At 40.9% G+C, this 19788-nt stretch overlaps 1 protein-coding gene across 3 annotated transcripts in view; it reads right to left on the bottom strand.

The window, feature by feature from the left end:
- The window catches only part of SHROOM2 (shroom family member 2), a 123716-nt gene that overhangs the window by 38398 nt on the left and 65530 nt on the right, over positions 1-19788 (bottom strand). For 2 of the 3 annotated variants that reach the window (XM_027675147.1, XM_027675148.1), the window contains 2 exons: positions 8361-8492; positions 367-2995 (listed from right to left, as the gene is read on the bottom strand). In XM_027675147.1, the coding sequence (XP_027530948.1) occupies positions 367-2995; positions 8361-8492 (2761 nt within the window). The remainder of the gene's footprint in view (positions 1-366; positions 2996-8360; positions 8493-19788) is intronic. The other variant, XM_027675146.1, reaches the window with a different exon arrangement.

Genomic DNA, 19788 nt, shown 5'->3' with positions numbered 1-19788 from the left:
TTAAAATGGGGAAGTCAGCTACACCAATGAAAAAACAACTATGGGTGAAGATTGCTTTGATCCTCCTACATCTCTACTGTAAAAAAAGAGGATATTATCGAATCAACCACATTGTTTTCTTCCACCTGGCTACAACCTACAAGAAATTACTTGATCCAATTGCTCTTGTGCAGTAAAATATTTGATCTTCCTCATTTTACTTATGAGAGCTACCCATACAATTTACTCCTTTACCAAAGGCAAACCCCATATTACATTGTGTACCTAAACCGGAAATTTTCATAAAAATTCTCTTTCCCCCTCTACTCTTCTCCTGTCCCCCACCGCCTTAGGCAATTTAAAGGATAATGCAAAAGACACTTGTACCTGTTTGTAGAAATCAGTGGAAGGGGACGATCTAGACCTCTCATGGGTGTATTGGGATTTCCCATGTTGTTCGTGGCCTGCATCAAGGATGTTATCAGCTGAATGGTACCTTCCTGAGCTCCTTGGTTCTACTGGCTTCCGCTGCTCCTTCCATGATGCCTCATACTCTGCAAAGGTTCCCAGGCGCTGTGGCTGCGCAGATTTCACAATCCTATCAGCAGCCTTATTGCTGCTGCTGTGGTGAATACTATCTTTTGAAGCATGAGCAGTTTCAAGTCCAGCAGAGGCCATCCGACCCCTTCTCTCATACCACAACTCCTCTCCCTCTTGTCCACCACGAGTTTTCCTCTCAGGCTGACCCTCTGCTAGACCATGCGGAACTAGTTTCTGTGATGATTTTCTAAATGCAGGTTTACTTGTTTCTTCAAAAAATTTCCACCTGTCTGCAAATGAGCCCAGGGCTTCTTCTGGTATATCTGGACGACAATGAGCATGGCACTCATCCTCTGACATCCCCACCTCATTCATCTTCTCTGGTTCAGAGTAAGACTTCAGCTTTTGCTCTGTTGTGAACCTCTTCCTGGCTCCAATTCGAGAAACATGATGAGTGCCACTCCCTGTAGGGTTTGGTTTAGCTTGTGTAGCCTCGAAAAATCCAGACACGTCTTCAGAAACCAAAGCCAATAACGAAGAGTTGTGACTACCAGTTTTCCGCTCAGGTGACCGGGGGAGATATTCAGCGGGGCTGGGTTCCAAGTCCCGACGTTTGAAGGATGTCGCCCTCAGAACCCTGGCCTGAGCTTCCTTGAGGTGATCTTTGTAGGTGCTGGTAAAGTTTGTGTCTAGAGAGGCGGTGACATTCCCTGCTGAATCTGTTTTCCAGGTTTCATTGCACTCCTCCACTTCAGATGACCCTACTAACGTAGCAGTACTTCTACTTTTCTGCAGCTTTGCTCTTCTCATTTGGATCTCATTTCTCAGGGTTGTTGCAAAACGATCACTCCTTCGTGCCTGTTTAGACAAGTGAGTGTCAAATGGGGCCTGTCGTTCTGTTACCACTTCTGGGTTGCTGTCAGACTGCTTTTTCCCCTCCTGAGCTAAAGAGTGCAACATTGGAGTCTTCTGAGGAGAAATCTTGCTACTCTCATCTTTACCCCACCTAAAATCCTTCTGAGCAGATCTGTTTTCAGTGGTAAGGACACAACCCTTTACATACTCCTGCTGACCATGCCTAGTTTCACTTTCCTCAAAGCTGCTCTCACAGTTTTTCTTTTCTCCAGACTTTTCAGCATGATTGGTTTTTTTAGCTGCTTCTATTACATCCTGCTCTCTGTCCATTGGGTAATGACTACTGTTCTCACACCTTTTCAGTGAAGATTCAATAGATTGTTGAGGTAGATAGTATTTTGGGGTTTGGGCCATTGTGATAACTGCAGAATTTTCATGAGGTCCAAGCGATACATCAGTTCCCACTGCAGGTTTCCAGCTGTCATCCTTGAGTTGTAGTGGCTTTGAGCTTCCCTGAGCAGGTTGTTTTGCTGTCACACAATAATATCGACTCTGTCCAGTGTTGTCCGCCTTCTGTTCAGCAGCACTGTTCAAAGAGGCAGCGTTGAGCAGGCTGGCTTGGTTTGGACTGTAGCCATGAAAATGATCTGTAGATAACTCCTGAATGCCACTGTAGGGCAGATAATGTTGCTGATCTTTAGGTGCAGCTAAGATTTTTGCACTGTGATAAAAAGTGCTTTCATCGCTGTACTGGTGCTGGTGGTGGTAAGTGTAAGCAGGCTGTGCAAACCGAACGTCAGTGCTGGACAAGGATGACTGCAGTCTGTTCACAGGTCCTGCATTACTACTGTACCTTTCACCAGTTGAAGAAAAAGCATGTTCTGAACTGAGATCGGATTTATAATTTGAGCTGCTGATCCTCCTGTCACATGCTCTGGAGAGCCGCCGCTGCTGCTCCACAGTTTCCAAGCTCCAGTCGTTCCTGGGCTGAGATCGGTTCAGGGCTGTAAAGTGCTGCGTGCTGGCACCCTCTGAGTACACAGGGCCATGGGCTTTCTCATGGCCTTTGGTAGCAGCAAAACTGTCACTACGAAGAGGTGGGGGTGGGGGGGGAGGAGATGAAGACTTCTTCTTATCAGGAACATACCAGACAGGTCCAAAACTGGATCTTCCAGAGCTAGTGAGCTTGCTATCTGGGTGTTCCTCTATTCTAGGACTTTTGTTGTTCTCGTACTGAATGGGAGCTGGCAAATACCCAGGTTTGTCCTCTATCCCACTGCTGTCATTCAAAAACTGGCCGGACTTGCTTCCATGCTTAGCAGTCTCCCAGTGGCCCACTTTGTATAGCATGTTCTCTGTCGAAGAAGTGTCTGCATTGGACAGAGTGTGGTCAGGGGTGCTAGAACTCGTGGAGAAAGACCCATAGGCTGAATCCCGCTTACTCTGGCTCCCTAGATGATCAATGCTACTATTAGACCTTGCAGAAGAAAGTCTTCCATACTGGGCTACTTGTGGAGTGTGGTCCCAGCTGTCCATACTTCCCAAAGAGCTGAATTGGTCAGAGGTGCGATATAGAATTGACTGATCCCACGAGTTTGACAGGTCATGAGAAGAACAACTACTGTAGGAAATGAAAAAAAGCATCAAAATAAATAAACCAGTCAAAAAACGTCACAACTTAAATATATAGCGACCCATTTTAATAACATTGGTTAAGATCCATCTGCACAGGAGTTAAGGACAAACAATCTCATAAAACTGAAAGTTTGAACAAAAAGTCAGGGCTTCAACTTTATACTCTGTCACTGATTCAAAGCTTGAAACCTTAGTAACTAACTCAACTTCCCTACGTAAGTTCACTAGTAAGTAATATGCATTTATCTTCTTGAAGGTTTCCCTCTCCCTCTGCAACATGTTGATTTTGCTGACTTTGCTTTTAGAAAAGTATAGTTTGAGCTCCATTAGCTCCCTCTTTCCCAGGACAAACACCAACTTATTTTCCAGCTTATTCTCCAGGCACCCCGATTCTTCCAGCTATTAACGTACTTCCCTCTTCATCTCTGTTAATGTCACTTTAAATGTCTTCAGCCCATAAAGTTATTCCCTTGTTATAAAGTCATTCCCATGAAGTTAAATCCAAATCTGCCTGTTCATTTGATATTCTAACTTTTAAGGAGAGGTTCACTAAATACATTTGTCTCAAACGCCACCACTCCAGTTGTGAGCCTGCACATGCACCCTATCAGTGTGGTTTCAAACCAGTCTCAGGTTGACACCCTTACAACAATGTCATTCAATTCCACCTAGTTCCACAACACTGACAGGAAAACTTCAGGAGAAGATGCTAAAGCAATATGAGCTCTGCATGGCCAACCTTATACTTCTGACCTTCCTCCAAGAACCCTTACTGCCACCAGTTTCTCCCTGCCACTCTTTCATCTATAGAAACATCATCTTTGACACTCTACTTTCTCTGGGTCTTTTACCAAGGACGCTATTCCAAAATCTTGCTGCTTCTCATACTTTCCTACCCAACGAGTTTTCCATTTTCTTTCATTTCTTTTCTCTCTCACAGCATTCATCTCCCATCAACCCAACACACTGATGCTGAGACAATCGTCTTCCCAATTATTCTCATCACATCTCCCTGTCTGAACTTCAGTGGCAGCTCCTCCTGCTTTCATGTACCAAATTCAAATTCTTGCCCTTGCTTGCAAAGCCCCTTGGTCAAAATTCCCAGAATTATTCTACTTCCCTACAGCTATAATTACATGAAGCATCTATCAAATTTTGTGCAGTAAAGAGGCCTGTGAAAGCTAGCAATGAAATTAGATTAGTCCACATAAAAAAATACAAAGAGTTACATAGATATTTTCTTCTGTCAAAAATATTGCAAAGGTCAACTCAATAGTTCTTTGGAATTCAGTACTAACAGGGGAATTGCTTTCCCCCTCTATTACTACAGCCTTTTTAATTTTTTTTAATATAATGTGGTCAAATCCAATGTATATGAAATAAGAGAAGATATACTTTATACTTATATTCTAAAAGCATTTTATTAACAAAATACACTAGCATTGGCCTCCTCTTGTGGGTTTTTTTGTTTTTTCATTAATTTATTGTCAGCATTTAAAACATCTAGCTGAATCCCTAAGAAGGTCTTAAATATCATCTTAGGTTGATAAAGTGTTTCATGCAAAAAGTATCCTGGTCATTACTAGGATTTCCTTTGTCAATGAATAATGCAAGCCAGATATTACTAAGAATTGTTGATATTTTCCTACCTTCTTTAGCACTAAGGAGATTATAGAACTGTTAAGGTTGAAAAAGACCCTTAGGATCATAAAATACAACCAGATACTTGGCATTGATTAAAATAAAGATAACGCTTGTGCAGGAAAGTCTCAATTTACAAATTACAGGTCTCATGTAAATCTGCTGGTATCACATGTGCAGCAGAGATCATCAGCATAATAGGTCAAAGCCCTGCTAGAAAATGCCTAATAGAAATCCAGCAGAAGCAACAAATACTTTAAAGGAAGGACAGGCAGATTTCTGCCTGCATGTTACTGCAAAGCATGGCCTCCTGCAGGGCAATCCTCCTATGAACCCTGACATGGAAGTCAAAAAGCCAATTCTCTGCCTGAGCCTGGCATCCCAGGATACCCTTCTCTCAACAGCTTTTTTTAGAGTGGATTCACAAGAGCATTGTGGATTCACACTGCTGGTCAAAGTTTGGCAAGTGAAATCCAGAAATAATCTACAAACACCATCCTTGGCCACTTTGGCCAATAAGCACCCCTCCCAACCCTGGGGCATGAGTTTCTGCTTCTGGGTCCTTACAGCAATAACAACATCTCAGTAAAATCAGACCACATTCAACTGCATGGGATTACAAATCAGATGTACCTGACTCCAACTGCCCCAAAACCTCAGTTCAAGCAGCCTTCTCAAAGCATATTTGCCTCACAGCCACACCAGTAAGGCAAGAACAAAGTAAAACAGGTGGTTGGCTGCAACTGCACAGCCAAGGGCACCGAAAAAACCAAAGCCTGTAGGGTCCTCTATTATAGTATATCCTACTGGAAGAAAATGCAGGGTTTAAACTTTCAACAATTTAAGAGAGTTCATAGACACATCTCCCAGAAAAGTGCACTTGGCCTTAGTTTAGGTTGGGCCTGTTTAGTCTTAGTATAGTCTGTGTCCCTGTCATTAAGGTATGACCTCTGTGAAAAAGACAAAAGACTCACAGAGGGAAATGAAGGCAACAAAAGCGTTATAAGTTTTATCTCTCTAGTCTTGCATGAGAGGCACCTAGACCTAGCCTAGTGCTCCCAAGATAGCTTACAGTTTTTGAAATAAAGTCACGTGATAAAACCTCCCCACATGTAGTGCTGGATGTGGAGGGCTGGGCACCAGAACTGCCCTCTCTCCTATATACATGCTCCTCTGGTTTGTCTGTCTTCCTCTAACTTCATGCACTTTCTCAAAGGTTCAAATTCACCAGGCTGCCAAAAAAATCCGAACCACCAAAACCAACCAACCAACAACAAAAAAACCCCAAACTGCCTACTTAAATCTCGCATCTACCTAGATAGTGAGGACAAACTTCATGGGGGTGTTTTGGCCAGCTGTGCCCCACTCCACCAACACAAAAAATCCAGGTATATCCTGCTTGGAAGAGAGTGAAAGCATCTCTCCCCCTAAATGAACTCTCCATGTTTTACAAGTGATTTAGTGAATTTTCACACTCACAGAGAAAACGCAGGCAGGCACATTCAGAGGAGATTTTAGGCTGTGAATACCAGTCTCAGATGCTTAGCTCAAGGAAGGACTCGAAATTCCAGAAACAGCCCAGGGATGGGATGCTTGGGCTAGAAATATTCCCTCCTCGGGCTATTTCCATTATCTCCTTGCATACTGATGCTTTCAGCTACTGATTGCTGTGCCTCCTGATCAGCTCGGTGCTTCTCTGTTTTGTGAATTGTACTTTGAAAGTGGGGAATCCCTGATGCTGCTCACCTCTTTCTGCAGATCAGCAAGCCCAAAGCACCTCACCTCTGCAAGTCTCAAAATACCCAATTCCTTGGGCTGCCACTCTAGGAATGCTGGGCCCCCTGTCAAGCAGCCGCAGTCTGAAACCAGCTCTGCCACTGAAACTGTCTTGGACAACAGACACCAGGGCTGACAAATCTCCCAAATACATCACCTTTCAAGTGGGCAGCACAGGTAGCCAAGGGGTTCAGGATAGCAGTGACCTGGGAACCCTGCTATTAGACTGTGCTAAAGCGACTAAATCTTTGGTCAGCATCTGAGAAAAAATGAGAAAGATTTTGCCCTTTTTATTAATATTAGTGTCTACCAGCAATTGCTGGTTTTTCTGATATGTGAGGGGAGAGAACTGCTCTATTCCTACCCCCCCTCTTCCTTTACATGCACAATTTCCTCACCAAACCTCATTTCAAACTGACCTTGAACTAATATTTTTTTTCTTTTCCAAGTACTGGGGCACACCCGGCTCCTATCAAATCACACCTTGAGACACGTGTCTTGTAGTATTTTACTTTCACAAGGTATAAGGTCAACTATCAGGAAGAGCAGGAAGAATATACTGATTTACAGCTCAGTTAGAAGACTCATTAATAGTAGAAATACTCTTGAGCTATAGCATTGCAATGAGGAACACAATAGAAGTTTTTAGAAGTTTCTGAATTTTGTTCCTATGTACAAGGACTTCTACTGTCTTCAAATCTATAACTCTAAATCAACCCATCTACATGATATTTAAACACAAACTTTAAATCAGTGTAAGCCAGCAGCAACTATAATCAAGGATTTGCTAAAACTTCTGCTAATAAAGTATTACAAAAACATTTAAAAACATTTCTGCCTAATGTTAACATTGATACTTTATTCAGGAGCAGACAGAAAGTGATTTTAAAAATAGTAAGAAGCTTCCAAAGAAAACAATGTAAAAACAACCATAAAAATGTAAATAATGTTCTTTTGTTTTGACCACCACAATAAATTAACATCAAGAAGTAATGACGGAGAATATACTGCAGTCAACACAGAAAACAGAAGTCTACTTCCCAAACTGGGATTGTAAGCCAGACTCATTTTCTTTAATGGTTGATATAACTATGCCCCAGTGGAAACCGAGAAGGAAAAAGTAACAAAAAAAAAAAAAGCAAAACCCAACAAAAAACCAACCAAATAAAAAACCCACAACACTCCCCCCCCAAACAACTAACAAGAAAAAAAGTCCTTGTGAAATGCTAAAGAATGTCATCTATGAGCAGGAAATAAACAAGAACCTGTAACCAGGAACAAACAGCCATGACCTAAAGGTTTACAGTTTCACAGCTCAAACTGCATGGGTGCTAGCCTTTCTCCCTTAGTATTGAATGAGACCTAACAAATATTAAGGTGCTTTAAACTGAAAATCGTTGGTCTTATTACCTGTCTACACAAGCAAGATCACAGGTGTAGGGAAGATCAGATTACAGAGACAGTTTAGCTAATAAAACCAATAATATCTTACAGTCCAACAGTAAAAGATACCACACCGTCCCTTTAGAAAAAGCCCTTTTAATTGTCTGAAACAGTATTTTTCAATTTCTTCTCCTTTTCCTCTTTCACTTTATGAATGTTAATTTTGATAGTTTCTTTGCCTTAGGATTTTACCAGTAGACACTGAAAGGAAATGCAGAACAAGAAACAGAACGTTTTGATTGCCCTTTAAGATAATTTCTTACCTTTCAATCATATGCACGTATCACATACTGATTCTGAAATCCACTCATCCATACATCAAACTTCCCAAACTCCCCCTTTAAGCACTAAAAGCACAGGCAATACTAAAGAAGTATAATACAACAATTCTGCAGTTGTTGTTTTAAAAAACCCCCACTCAACGACATGACCAACATTACTATTGTGTCACTGTTAGAGCTTAATGTGTGTAACTTTAGGCAGAGACTCACCTTGCATGATAGCGGGAGTGCCAGGCAGCGCAGGCATTAGACGAGGAAAGGTGTGACGTGGCTGTTTCAGGCTGACTTTCCGTAAATTTGGTTGCGTGCCAGGAGTGCGGCCTGCAGGTTAGGTCATTTCTCCTGAAAACAAGAGAGGTAGAGTGTACTAGTTTAATGCAAACAGTTCAATAAGGTGATATGCAGCAAAAAATCTGCCAGGCCAGAAGTAAAACATTTCACAGATAGGACAGAGGCGTAATGACTTTAAACGACAGCAAAACTTTCTGCATGCATGCCAGTTTGAAAAGGCATCGCCATTTATTTAAAATGCTTGAGATGCACTGAAATGTCAATACTCTCCAAGGTCTGTGGTTGAGTAGTTTCTTTTGTGAGCTTTTTTTATTTCCTTTTTTCTGGTTTGTTTGCTTTTGATATTCTTTTTTTTTTTATTGGGGGTGGGGTGGGTGGATGTTTTTCACAAAGCACAGAGACAAATAAATAAATTTTAAAGTACTTGACACATATTCAGAGCTTTAATAGTTAAAGCTAATACTGAGACTTAGGACTTGTTTACAACTTGACAACAGTAGGGCTTTGGTAAGGTTTTACTGTAGGTAGATGCATATGGGAAGAGTTGGGAAGAAAAGAGTTAATGACAGGAAGGATTAAAGCCCTGTACATTGTTTCATACAAGTTAGTAATAGTGATATAACTAATCATTTTAACTCCAGCCAAGTTCTGCTTCAGCTCTTGAAATCGTTTCGCACCCTAGATATGCACGGGGGTTTTGTTTGGTTTGGGGTTTTCTGGGTTTGTTTTTTAAAGAATACATCTCAAAAACAGTTCAGCAAATCATGTAAGTTCCACAAATATTTACTTGGATATCATCTCCAAGCATACATGGTCACTTAACTGAAGAGACTCCCTCTAAGAAGTCCAACAGTAAGTTGTTAGAGCTTTGCACCTTAAAAACTGTTCTGCAAAACTACTCCATGCTCCATACTCCTCTACCCCTTCCTTCTACTCAGGAATTAGTAACAACAGCTTGCACTTCCTTCCGAGGACTTGCTCTTTGTAACACCTCTCAGCACTCATGAAATAACTGCATTCTTTTTCCCCCTCAAGGTTAAATAGACCTCCTGGGTGGAATCCAGCTACTTCTGTTTTAGTGAGCAGATGCCAAGTACAGGCCATTTGTCTAGACCCTTTCAGTCACCTGGGAAAGAAGCAGGAACTTCTTTGAAGGTAATTCATCCTGCTCTTCTCCTTGGCTCATCCTGGAGGAAGTGTAATTTAAAATTTAGATGAGGTATAAGGTTTGACAAATCTCATCCTTCCAAGTCAGAGTCTGAAATAAAGGCTTACAGTTCTTGAGATTTTTTAAATGAACTTATGTATTCACAAAATTTATTACTTCAAGGTTAAGTAATTTGTCTGAGTTACAGAAGTAATTTGTTACAATGAGAAAGTGTTCCCTATTTTCAATTTGAACTTTAAAGGTAGTTCTACTTTTTTTTTCAACTCATTCCCCCTTTTTATAAATTTGGGTTATCAGACAGCCACTGGATTTAGAGACCAAAACTAAAGCTCATTGCAAACCCAATATCTTCAAAACAGGTCAAATTTGAGTACATGGCTTTTCACAGTACATTCATGAAGATCTGAAGAAATCAATATTGAATTGCCTTTCCAAGCTTTGCATGCAGGATTACAAAAGGAGAATAATAAATCTACAGGGGAACTGTAATTTCACTGTCACTAAAAAAAGAAGTAATTGTTTCCATAAACAAAAGCCTACTCTTCACAGCATGACAAAAGAGAAAACAGTGAAGCAGAGCATCATTATGTTGTCTGTTCTTGATAGGACATGTTATTCAGAGAGGAGAGGAGCCCCAATACTCTTAGTGCAAACAAATGCAAAAGATTCTGCTCAGCCACTGGATGATGGGCTCCAGAAGGTCCTTGTGTGCTATAAGCCTGTGTGCAGGTATGGAAAACAAATCATTCTACTGTTCAGCTGCACAGAACATTGAATGTTATTCCCTTCCCACTGATCATTTCTAAGGTGCTGACACCAACTCAGCAAACTACAAATACTTATTGAGCAAATTCAACAGACATCTTAGGCATCAATTCAGCTAAAAAGATTTATCTATTATGAGACAATTACTCTTCTATGATGCACCACCAAGGAAGCACAAGACTAGAAAACTAGCACAATATAAGCAGCATTTGGAGCATAAGGAAAACAGGGTTGGGAAGAGGGCTTCTGCAACAGTTTGGGCTTGGCAAAGGGTAGGAGGAATCCAATCACTGGGAAGAAACAGAAGGGATGCACATGTAAAGTCTGTACTGTACCTCATGGAACTTCTCAAGATCTTCATAAGATAGTTCCTTGCTACATGAATATCATTTTCAGATGGCATTTTCTGTGCCACAATATCCACCACCACTTTCATTTTCCTGAACAGCCAAGCAAGGGGAGGAACAGACTGGACTGAGTTGTGACATAAGACAAGTCAAGTGGACAAAAATGTACAAGTTCTGTTTAATGTTTTGTATTTGTGCACACACAGATATTTTTGAGAGGTTTGGGGTTTTTTTGACATAATAGTCTGAACAGCCTAAAAATACTGGTGGGATATCTAGAAGGTGGAATCATGTAGACACTTGCTTTTGTTGTGAAGTTCACATGACTAAAAATCAATTTACTGTGCATACTCAAAAATGCTTTCTGATAGATTCTCAACATTTAACTACACTTACTATGGCCTGCACTTCAAGAAACAATTTTTTTCTAAAAAGTGAAGTGCAGCACAAATATTGATTCTAAAATTTAGCAAAATGGGTAGAAGGACTAGAAAGAAAAGATTAAAAGATTCAAAACACGAATATTTTTCAGGCAACTAAAAAAGCTGGAAGCTGAGCATTTATATTCTAATGTAATACCTCTGTACTAATTCTGAGTGACAGAATGAGATCATCTGAACCTACAACCCAGAAAACCTCTGGCATTAATGGAAGCATTATTAAAAGCATTTCACTGAAAGTGTCTTTCTACTAGTGCTTTTAGAGAAGCTGCTGGAAGGAAAATGTTGATAAGTATTGAAGAAGATACATTACAAAGGAAAAAAGATAAAAGGCTAGCAGATACAGCAACATAGGCATTTATTTCCCCAGCATCACCTTCAACAACAGAATTTGTTTCATTCTTATCTACCTAACAGCTCCTCTGTTGTAACCCTGTCATACAGGCTTTTGCATTGGGAATAACCAAAGCACAAAGGTGATAGGCATTTCCAGGGACCTGCATCCAGGTGGAAAGCAATTGCTAGAATTTATTTCATGGAAACATACAATGGTTTGGGTTGGAAGGGACCTTAAAGATCACTCAGTTCCAAACCCCCCGCCACGGGCAGGGGCACCTTCCATTAGTCAAGTTTCTCAAAACCTCATCCACCCTGGCTTTGAACACTCCCAGGGATGAGGCATCCACAACTGCACAACCTGTTGCAGTGCCTCACCTCCCTTACGGTAAAGAATTTCTTCCTAATATGTAATTTGTCTGTTAACGTTTCATTCCAGTCCCCTGCTGAATCAGCAAAGGGCTGACTGCTGGCTCACACACAACCCTGAGGCTGCACCTTTCACTGCAAGCAGGGGCAGCCTCACACGACAGGGGCTGCATGTGTCGTAGTTCTGAATCAAAAAACTGGCTTGTCATTCCTTTTTAAAGGCTATCTTCTGTTATTGCTTGTCCTTACGCTGCCCCAAATTTACCGATCCCTATGATCACTTTTCACATGAAATCTATACAATTCTTCAAAATGGCTGAGTTCGTTGGGGGAGGGAGAGGTGAGGGAGAAGGCAATCCGTTTCGCCTTCGCCCAAAGCCCTCCACTCTTCACGCGCTGCCCTCCGGGGATGTCGCATCCCAACGCTCTTCCGGTGCTGCCCTCCGGGGGTGCCCCATCCCAAATCCCGCGGGGCGCTGCCCGGGCAGGCGGCGGGAGCGGCCCCACAGCCCCCCGGCTCCCCCTGCCGGCGGCGCCGTGCGCCGCCACCGCCACCGCCCTGCTCCCGAACTGCCACTTACTGCTGTCACTACTATGATTACTCCTCGTGCTAATTAAGCGTTCCTCAGGCCGTCAGAGCGGCACACTGCCCTGTGACCCTGGAACGACCAATTTTCTTAGCCTTTCCTCATAGGAGAGGTGCTCCATCTGTCTAATCAACTTGGTGGCCCTTCTCTGGACTTGCTCCAACAGGTCAATGTCCTTCCTGTACTACAGATGCCAGAGCTGAATGCAGTACTCAACGTGTGGTCTCACCATAATAAAACCTGGGTTTAGGAAAGAAATCCCAATTTTCTAGTTTAAAAAAACCAGTCAGTGGCTTCAGTCAGAAATGAGCTGAGTCTACAGAAGCATCTATCCTTTTTTACTCTTCCTGTTACACAGTCAGCTCTAATTATCTGAGTTAAAACTCTTGTAGCAATTATTTATATTAAAGATTCTTTTAAAAAAATAAAGTCAGTTTTCAGTCACTTTAATTTCTACAGAAAGCTGCAGACCGCTGTTTCACAGTATAGTCCATGTGTTTCAAAGAATACCCCGCAAACACCAGAATTTGGGAACCAGTCAATGCATTGACACTGAACAGCAGCTATCAAAATAAAACTATTCTCCCTTCATTCACCACAATGCAACTCAAGACTTCTCAGCAGTGCAGCAAAGCCTCTCTCCAGCACTTTGTTTTTAAAGTAGCCCAAGTTCACTTTTTCACAGTTGCAGCAGGATGTCCAAACTACTGACAGTCATTTTAAACCTTGTCCATAACTAGAAATTTGTCCCAATCCCCATGTAACTGGCTACAAGACATGCCAAGGATGCAAGGCTAAGGAAATGCAGTAAAGGGCTGCAGCCCTGAGATAAAATGGAAACCTGCACAAGCTTAAAGGTCAAATGCACAATTCAATTGGCATTCTCAAATAAGAAACACTCTCAGGCACTGCACATACTGAGAGGTACAGCTCACAAGGTGCCCTTAGATTGTTTCACAGCCAAATAAACCAAACCATGCTGCATTTGTTTGTCCTACAGAAACATATGACCAGTTACAAACAGTGCGGCCCCATGTCAGCCAAGCAAGTCAGTGAGGAGGGTTTCAGTCCTTGGGATGAACTCAGCAAGCCACTCATATAGTTTTTTAGTCATAGAGAAAATGCCAAGAATTTGTAGTGACAGCACAGGTGCCCTTGTTTGTCTGCTTATAAATCCCAAACAGCTTCATAGTTCTCAGCTTTCTCACCTCCCCTCCTTTACAGTAACACTAGGCCAGACATACCAACACTTCATTAACAATATTTTTTAAAAAATCTGTATGTGCTGTGGGAAAAAAAGTCCTTCAAATTCACATCTTTTTTTGTTGATTTTTGGGGTTTTTTTTGTTTGTTTTTTTTATTTTGCAGTTCACCAATCTTGTGCTCGATGGAACAAAATACGCTAGAAGACCAACATATAATGCAATTAACTGCATATGCAAAAGGCCACTATGAATAAACTACTAAATTACTTATTCAATTTATTAAAAACATTATTTGGATTTTTTTAGTCTTCTGAATCATTGACAGGAAAAAAAAAGGAGGCTGAAAACCACCATGAAGCTGCAGTTACCTACAGGGGCCTCAAATATTAAGAAATTGACGATGTCACTGTTTTTCCTTCCAAAAATTGTTCTATGTATTTTTCACTGCAGATTGTGAAAATCTCACCCAACTGCCTAACTTGGGAGCTCATGATTTCTCTAGAAAGAAGCAAAAATTGTCATTTGGTCGAAATGTCTTCCCTCTTGCTTCTTATCCTCCCTTTAAATAGACAAACAACATTCCTTTCTATAGAGTACCAAAGGAGTCATCACCCTACACAGACAAAGACATTAGGTGTTCTCTCTCTCAGACAACTACATTCATAGAACTCAAATTACTCCATGCTATGTTAGTCACCACTGGCAGATCTACCTGTCAGGGTAATACAGGAATGAAGCATCTGAAATCTGGCAAAAGACTAAGGTCCAGGAGCAAAACTACATAAGGAATGTGAACAGTTTCTTGTGTCATTCTCAGTAATACAAGAATTATCCTAATTTAGGCTAAAGAGTTGTTATCAATTCCATAAAAAAGCTTTAGGTTAAGGGCAATACAATTCCCTGCTCCTTTCCCCTTGCCATTTTCAATGTTGTCCTGCCTCCCAACATAGAGGTATGTCTACATCTCTGGATGTAACAGCAAACCAAGAGAGGACAAACCACCCAAAACTTGAGGTTGAATACTTTTTCTGAACACAGTTAATCTCCTACTTTATTTCTTCTTTGTTTATTTAAAAATAAAGGAAGGAGAGTGGTATATATGTGTAAAAGAACATGAGAAGGAACAAAAACACAGAAAACCCCCCTGAAAATTTTCATGCAACAATTGCGTATTAAAGGATTCACTCAAATTTAAAAAACTCTCACAATATATTCTGAAGTAAACCTTCACTGTCTGTCACTCATATCCAATAGAGATGATTCAAAGAAGTTTTACATATATATACACACATCCACGCATGCACACACACACACACACATATCCCTCTATAGATATATGCATAGATATATACATAAATGCAAAGTGACTTTTTAGGCTTTTCTAAATCCAAAATACTCCCACAATTTCTCTGTCCAGTTTTTGCACTCCACCTACTGTTTTTTTAGTCTTCCATATACCAAAGCACTGCTAAAACCTGACCCACAGTCCACTTTACAGTTCACCTCCCTGCTGCTTTCTAGAGCATCACAGCCTGAGCCACTTGGTTCCCTTTCTGTCCTACTGCCTTTCACTCAGATTCAGCCTTAGATGCCCCAACTTCCTACTGTCCTGTGGCTAGACAGCAGCAATTTAAATGCTTTTTCTAAAGTACACTCTGTGCCAGCATTCAGACTGTCTATCCAGGAGAGCCTTAAACATCCTTTCAAAGAAGGACAGTACATACACTGACAGCCTAAACCCCTCTCAAAAGCCAAACCCCAGGGCCTTCCTGGCTGAGGCAGAAACATCAGGACTGTGCAGAGATATCACATCCTCACTTTATATTTTACAAATTAAACTTAAGATGTGTCAAATGCCTGTACATGGTGAGCAATAAACCCAAAAAACTACTGGTAAATATCATAACAAGTACTTTAGGCAATACCTTTTACCTTTGCAGCTATATGGTGAGCTTTATAAAAACAATACATACCATCTCCTTCTTTCTTTCAGGATTGCTCTATGAATACAAAAAATGCCTGAATGAAACCTTCTTTCACAAGAAAATTTGTTCGAGGTTTTTATATTTGGTATCTGCTGAAGAGTAAATGGAAATGCTTTCACATTGTAACTGATCGAATGCGGCTTATATGAGATTTTAAAAAAACCTAGTATGCCAGCTAAAAGCCTGGAAAAGTGAATTTAAAGGTGAAGCATTTAACAGCAGAAATCAACAGCAACATTACTGTTAGTTCGCCAACTGTGCACTGTTTTCCAAAACAAGCACAGAAGGGCTGACATATACTAATTCAAATTACTACTGGCAATAATTGAGTCATACCAGAGTTTTTGTTGGAAGACTCCACTTCTCTCCACTAACATCAGCATGGAGCCCATCTCTTTGTCAGAACCACATCTCCTTGCACTTTAGTGAGTGTTCTTTTGGAAAAATCCCCTGTGACATACTTCACTGTATGTCACATGGGATGAACGATTGATGAAAACTAATTAGCCTGGTATATGAATAAACTCTTCTCTGACCTCAGACAGCTGAGCTGCTCTGCATACATCCCCTTGTCCAGAGACAGCTGGATCAGCCACAGGCAAAAAATGGAGACATTCAATATTGTGCATATAACATGCACAGACACACAAACTGCAGAACTTGAAAAGCTGAGAGAGAGAACAGGCAGTAGTCTCAAGGAACACAAAAACCCACATATAGAAATTAAAGAATAAACTTTGCAGGCAAAGGAAAAAAAAGTTATTACTGGCCTTGTTGTCCTAAGACAAACCTATGACCACTCCAGCAAGCTCAACTCTTCAAAGTTTTTGATTTTGATGACACTGATTTGAAATCATTTTGAGGAGCAGAAAAAAAAAAAGAAAATTGGGTTCCTTATCAACTTTGTGAATCCCTCTAACTTATCAAATAGTAAACTATTATCCTTTCAGGTTCAAATGTATTGAAAATACATTATACCTGAAGAGTATTGTGTCTTAATTAAGGAATCCTTAGCAATTACACAAGCTTCTTGCAACAAGTTCTCACATTCTCCACTGGCAGTTTTTTGCTCAGCTCAACCACCTCCCTGCACAGTCACCAGCTCGATTCCCACTGGAGCACCATCACTGCCCCCATCTTTGCATCCTTTCCTCCCTTTGGCTCCCTTTCCGTATTTGTTTGAGCTTGGCTATTCCCACCTTCCCCTCTCCAAGAACATGGCAAGCTCACATTCCATTTGTGGGCTGGTTCCTTCCTATACTGTCTTTCCCCACCTGTGTCTTTACACTGGCAGCCAGACAGGCTTTTTTGAGATCAACTGCAGTGTTGAAAGGAAAGCTGCAGTGACAGAAGACAGTGCTGCAGTCACTTAATAATCAAGATAAAACCTCTAGAAAAACACTGAATATGTGTTTGGGGTTGGTTAATTACACTAAATTCAAGAGCTCTAGCAATGGCTGGTAAGGATTATTTAATGGTTTAGATCACTTCTAAAACCTACACAATCTACATGCAAACTGCCCACATTATCTACGAGCTAAGAATAATCATGCCTAAAAAAATATAACCCCACACTAAGTGTGAATGTGTTAACTGATCTTCAACATGAATGAAGAAAACAGAGGAAGACAAAGATTTGCCTCTTGTTCCATTACAGTTCACAGAACATTTCAGAAGTATATAGACAAGATCACCAAATAAAATACTAATCTCAAAAAGAAATCTCCAATTCTCTCAGCTCCATCTGCTCCAGCCCACCCAACACCAATTTATTCCTGATGCATCCTACACTAACAACTGAGCTTTCTCCAGCCTGTAGACCATAAAAGCATTATCTTGAGCTCTGTAAAAATCTTGCTCTCAGCATCTGAGTTCATAATACCATAACCATAAATTTCCATGCATAACAATTAAACCCAGTACCTGTCTTTCCTTAAGATGGGAATTACTTATCCAAGTTCTGAAACACAGAAACTGTGTTAAACACTATGCAGTACAACCAAACCCTAATAATAAAACATCTTATTCCTATTTTTAAAACTGCTGCCAACTGGACACAGCTTCTGGGTTTTTTTCAGGGAATGATTATTATGCCCCCTTGTCCACTCTGAAGCTGCAATATTGAGATCACCACCGCACTAAAAAGGAGTTACGGATGTCCCAACATTACAAGACCAACAGTGCCCTACCAGGGACAACTCATTTTCCTGTTTCTTGAATTTATGCATCAGAATTCTAACTCAGCCCTCCAAGTAGTGTCTTAGGAACAGCTGAATCCTGACTTTCCCACTTTCTGAAACCCTTTCAAGTGTCATATCACAACTCTCCCCCAATACAGCAGCAGAAATTACTTGGGTTCACAAGACTTAAGAGAAGGAATACTGAAAATACCAACAGGACCAGTAAGGGAATTCATACAGAATGACAAACTTGTGACCCAATTCAGACTTCCCTACCCAAAGGCCTTTTCTAAACCTCTGCTGAGATCATGCTTGTAGTGGTGGCACAGAAACACAGAGGATAGTACAACCTTGGTGATACATTACATGGCAAAATGGTGCACAAAAAGGAATGGCTAAATCAGATGCTATGCAGAAATATAATAAAATAAATATTTAGATCAATACTGTAGGTTTCCATTATGAAAAATATGGTCCTTTTTAGTCAGAAAAAAATACCAGAGTAAGAAGCAGAACCAACTCAACAGGCCCACATGAAGTCTTTTTGCTCATCTATTTAAGAGTTTGCACTTGTTAAGTACTCAAATACTGCTTTTCAGCCTATTCTCTCAACATTTGGAATTCTCAAGTCATCTTCCAAATAATTACTGGTCACGTCAGATAGCATCCAGGACCCTTGTATTCCAGCTTAGCTATAACTGAGACAAAAGATGAGTGCAATACTGCAAAAAATTACAATATTTTCCACATTAATAAAGAACTGAATAAGCTTTTTATTTAGAAACTTTCTCTTGAGGCATCTTGGTCTCAGAAGGACAACAGATTTGAAAGGAAAAACTACTCCATTAAAAAAAAAAAAAAAAGAAAAGAAAAAAAGAAAACCTCCTCTTCCAAGGAGCCCCTTCTGGATTGTATACACAAGTGCATGTAAAAATTTATACTGCTTCCACCAGACTGGAGATAGCTATGCAACTGTAAATCACTCTGTGATGTATGGCACTGTTTTTAAAAAGAATTTTTATTGTTATAACAGCTATTTTCAGATTAAAACAGACATTAGAGTTTGGCACATTACAGAGCTCATAATCTGGGTAGGAAATCTCAGCTGCCTTAACGTGTTGGAAGCCCAAGGCGTAAGGTGGTTAGAGTTGCACAATCATCTATGGTAACCTCTCCCTCCTTACCTCCCAGAGGCATCTCAAGCTTCAGGTGAAGTTAATTGTTCAGTTCCAAGTTATATCCCCTTCTTAATCTCCAACTGATGACTGTAGCCATAACAGCATTACAACAAGCAGTAGTACAATTTGAAACAATTATGTATCCATCTACAATTTCTCCATTGGCAAAGGGCAGATATTTTCCTGAAATAACTTAGAGCATGAGCTCTTCTCCTCCTATGCCTGTATTAATTCAGGCCCAATCTCTGCAACATTTTGGTGACTCTTAACTGAAGTAGAGGCAATCTGCATGGGCAGGTATAATGCTGTCACTGAGAGCTCCTACCAGCCTATGGGTAGGAGCCTGACCCTGAGAAAACCAAGAACACTGCTCTCCATTCCTAGAAGGGAGATGGGGGCTGCAGTGAGACAAAAGAAAGAAGCTGGCTCCTCTCCTGAGCCTGGTTCTATGCCCCGCTTCATCTTCTGTGAGAAACAGAGCTGGACCACAACTTCAATCCCCCTTGCTACAAGACAGTGTTACACAGTGATTAAGCAAGACTAAGATCCAGCCAATGTCACAGAAGCACGACTGGGTAAAAACAACCTTTCTTCCTCTGCCATTGTCTGTTTTAAAGGTATCTGGGATCCAGAAACAATGACACTGTTCTCACTGCAAAGGGACAAGCTGTGCCTGGAGAAGATGTGTCCCTTTACTCTCTGCACACAGTACTGTACCTACAGGATACAGAGATTTATCCCCATCTCCACCCCTGCCCAAACCTTCCTTCCTCCATCACACACACAG

Source organism: Neopelma chrysocephalum, unplaced genomic scaffold (assembly GCF_003984885.1).
Source record: "Neopelma chrysocephalum unplaced genomic scaffold, ASM398488v2 Primary Assembly neopelma1_25, whole genome shotgun sequence".
Classification (NCBI taxonomy): Eukaryota; Metazoa; Chordata; class Aves; order Passeriformes; family Pipridae; genus Neopelma; species Neopelma chrysocephalum.
This window is presented reverse-complemented; position numbering and strand designations above follow the sequence as displayed.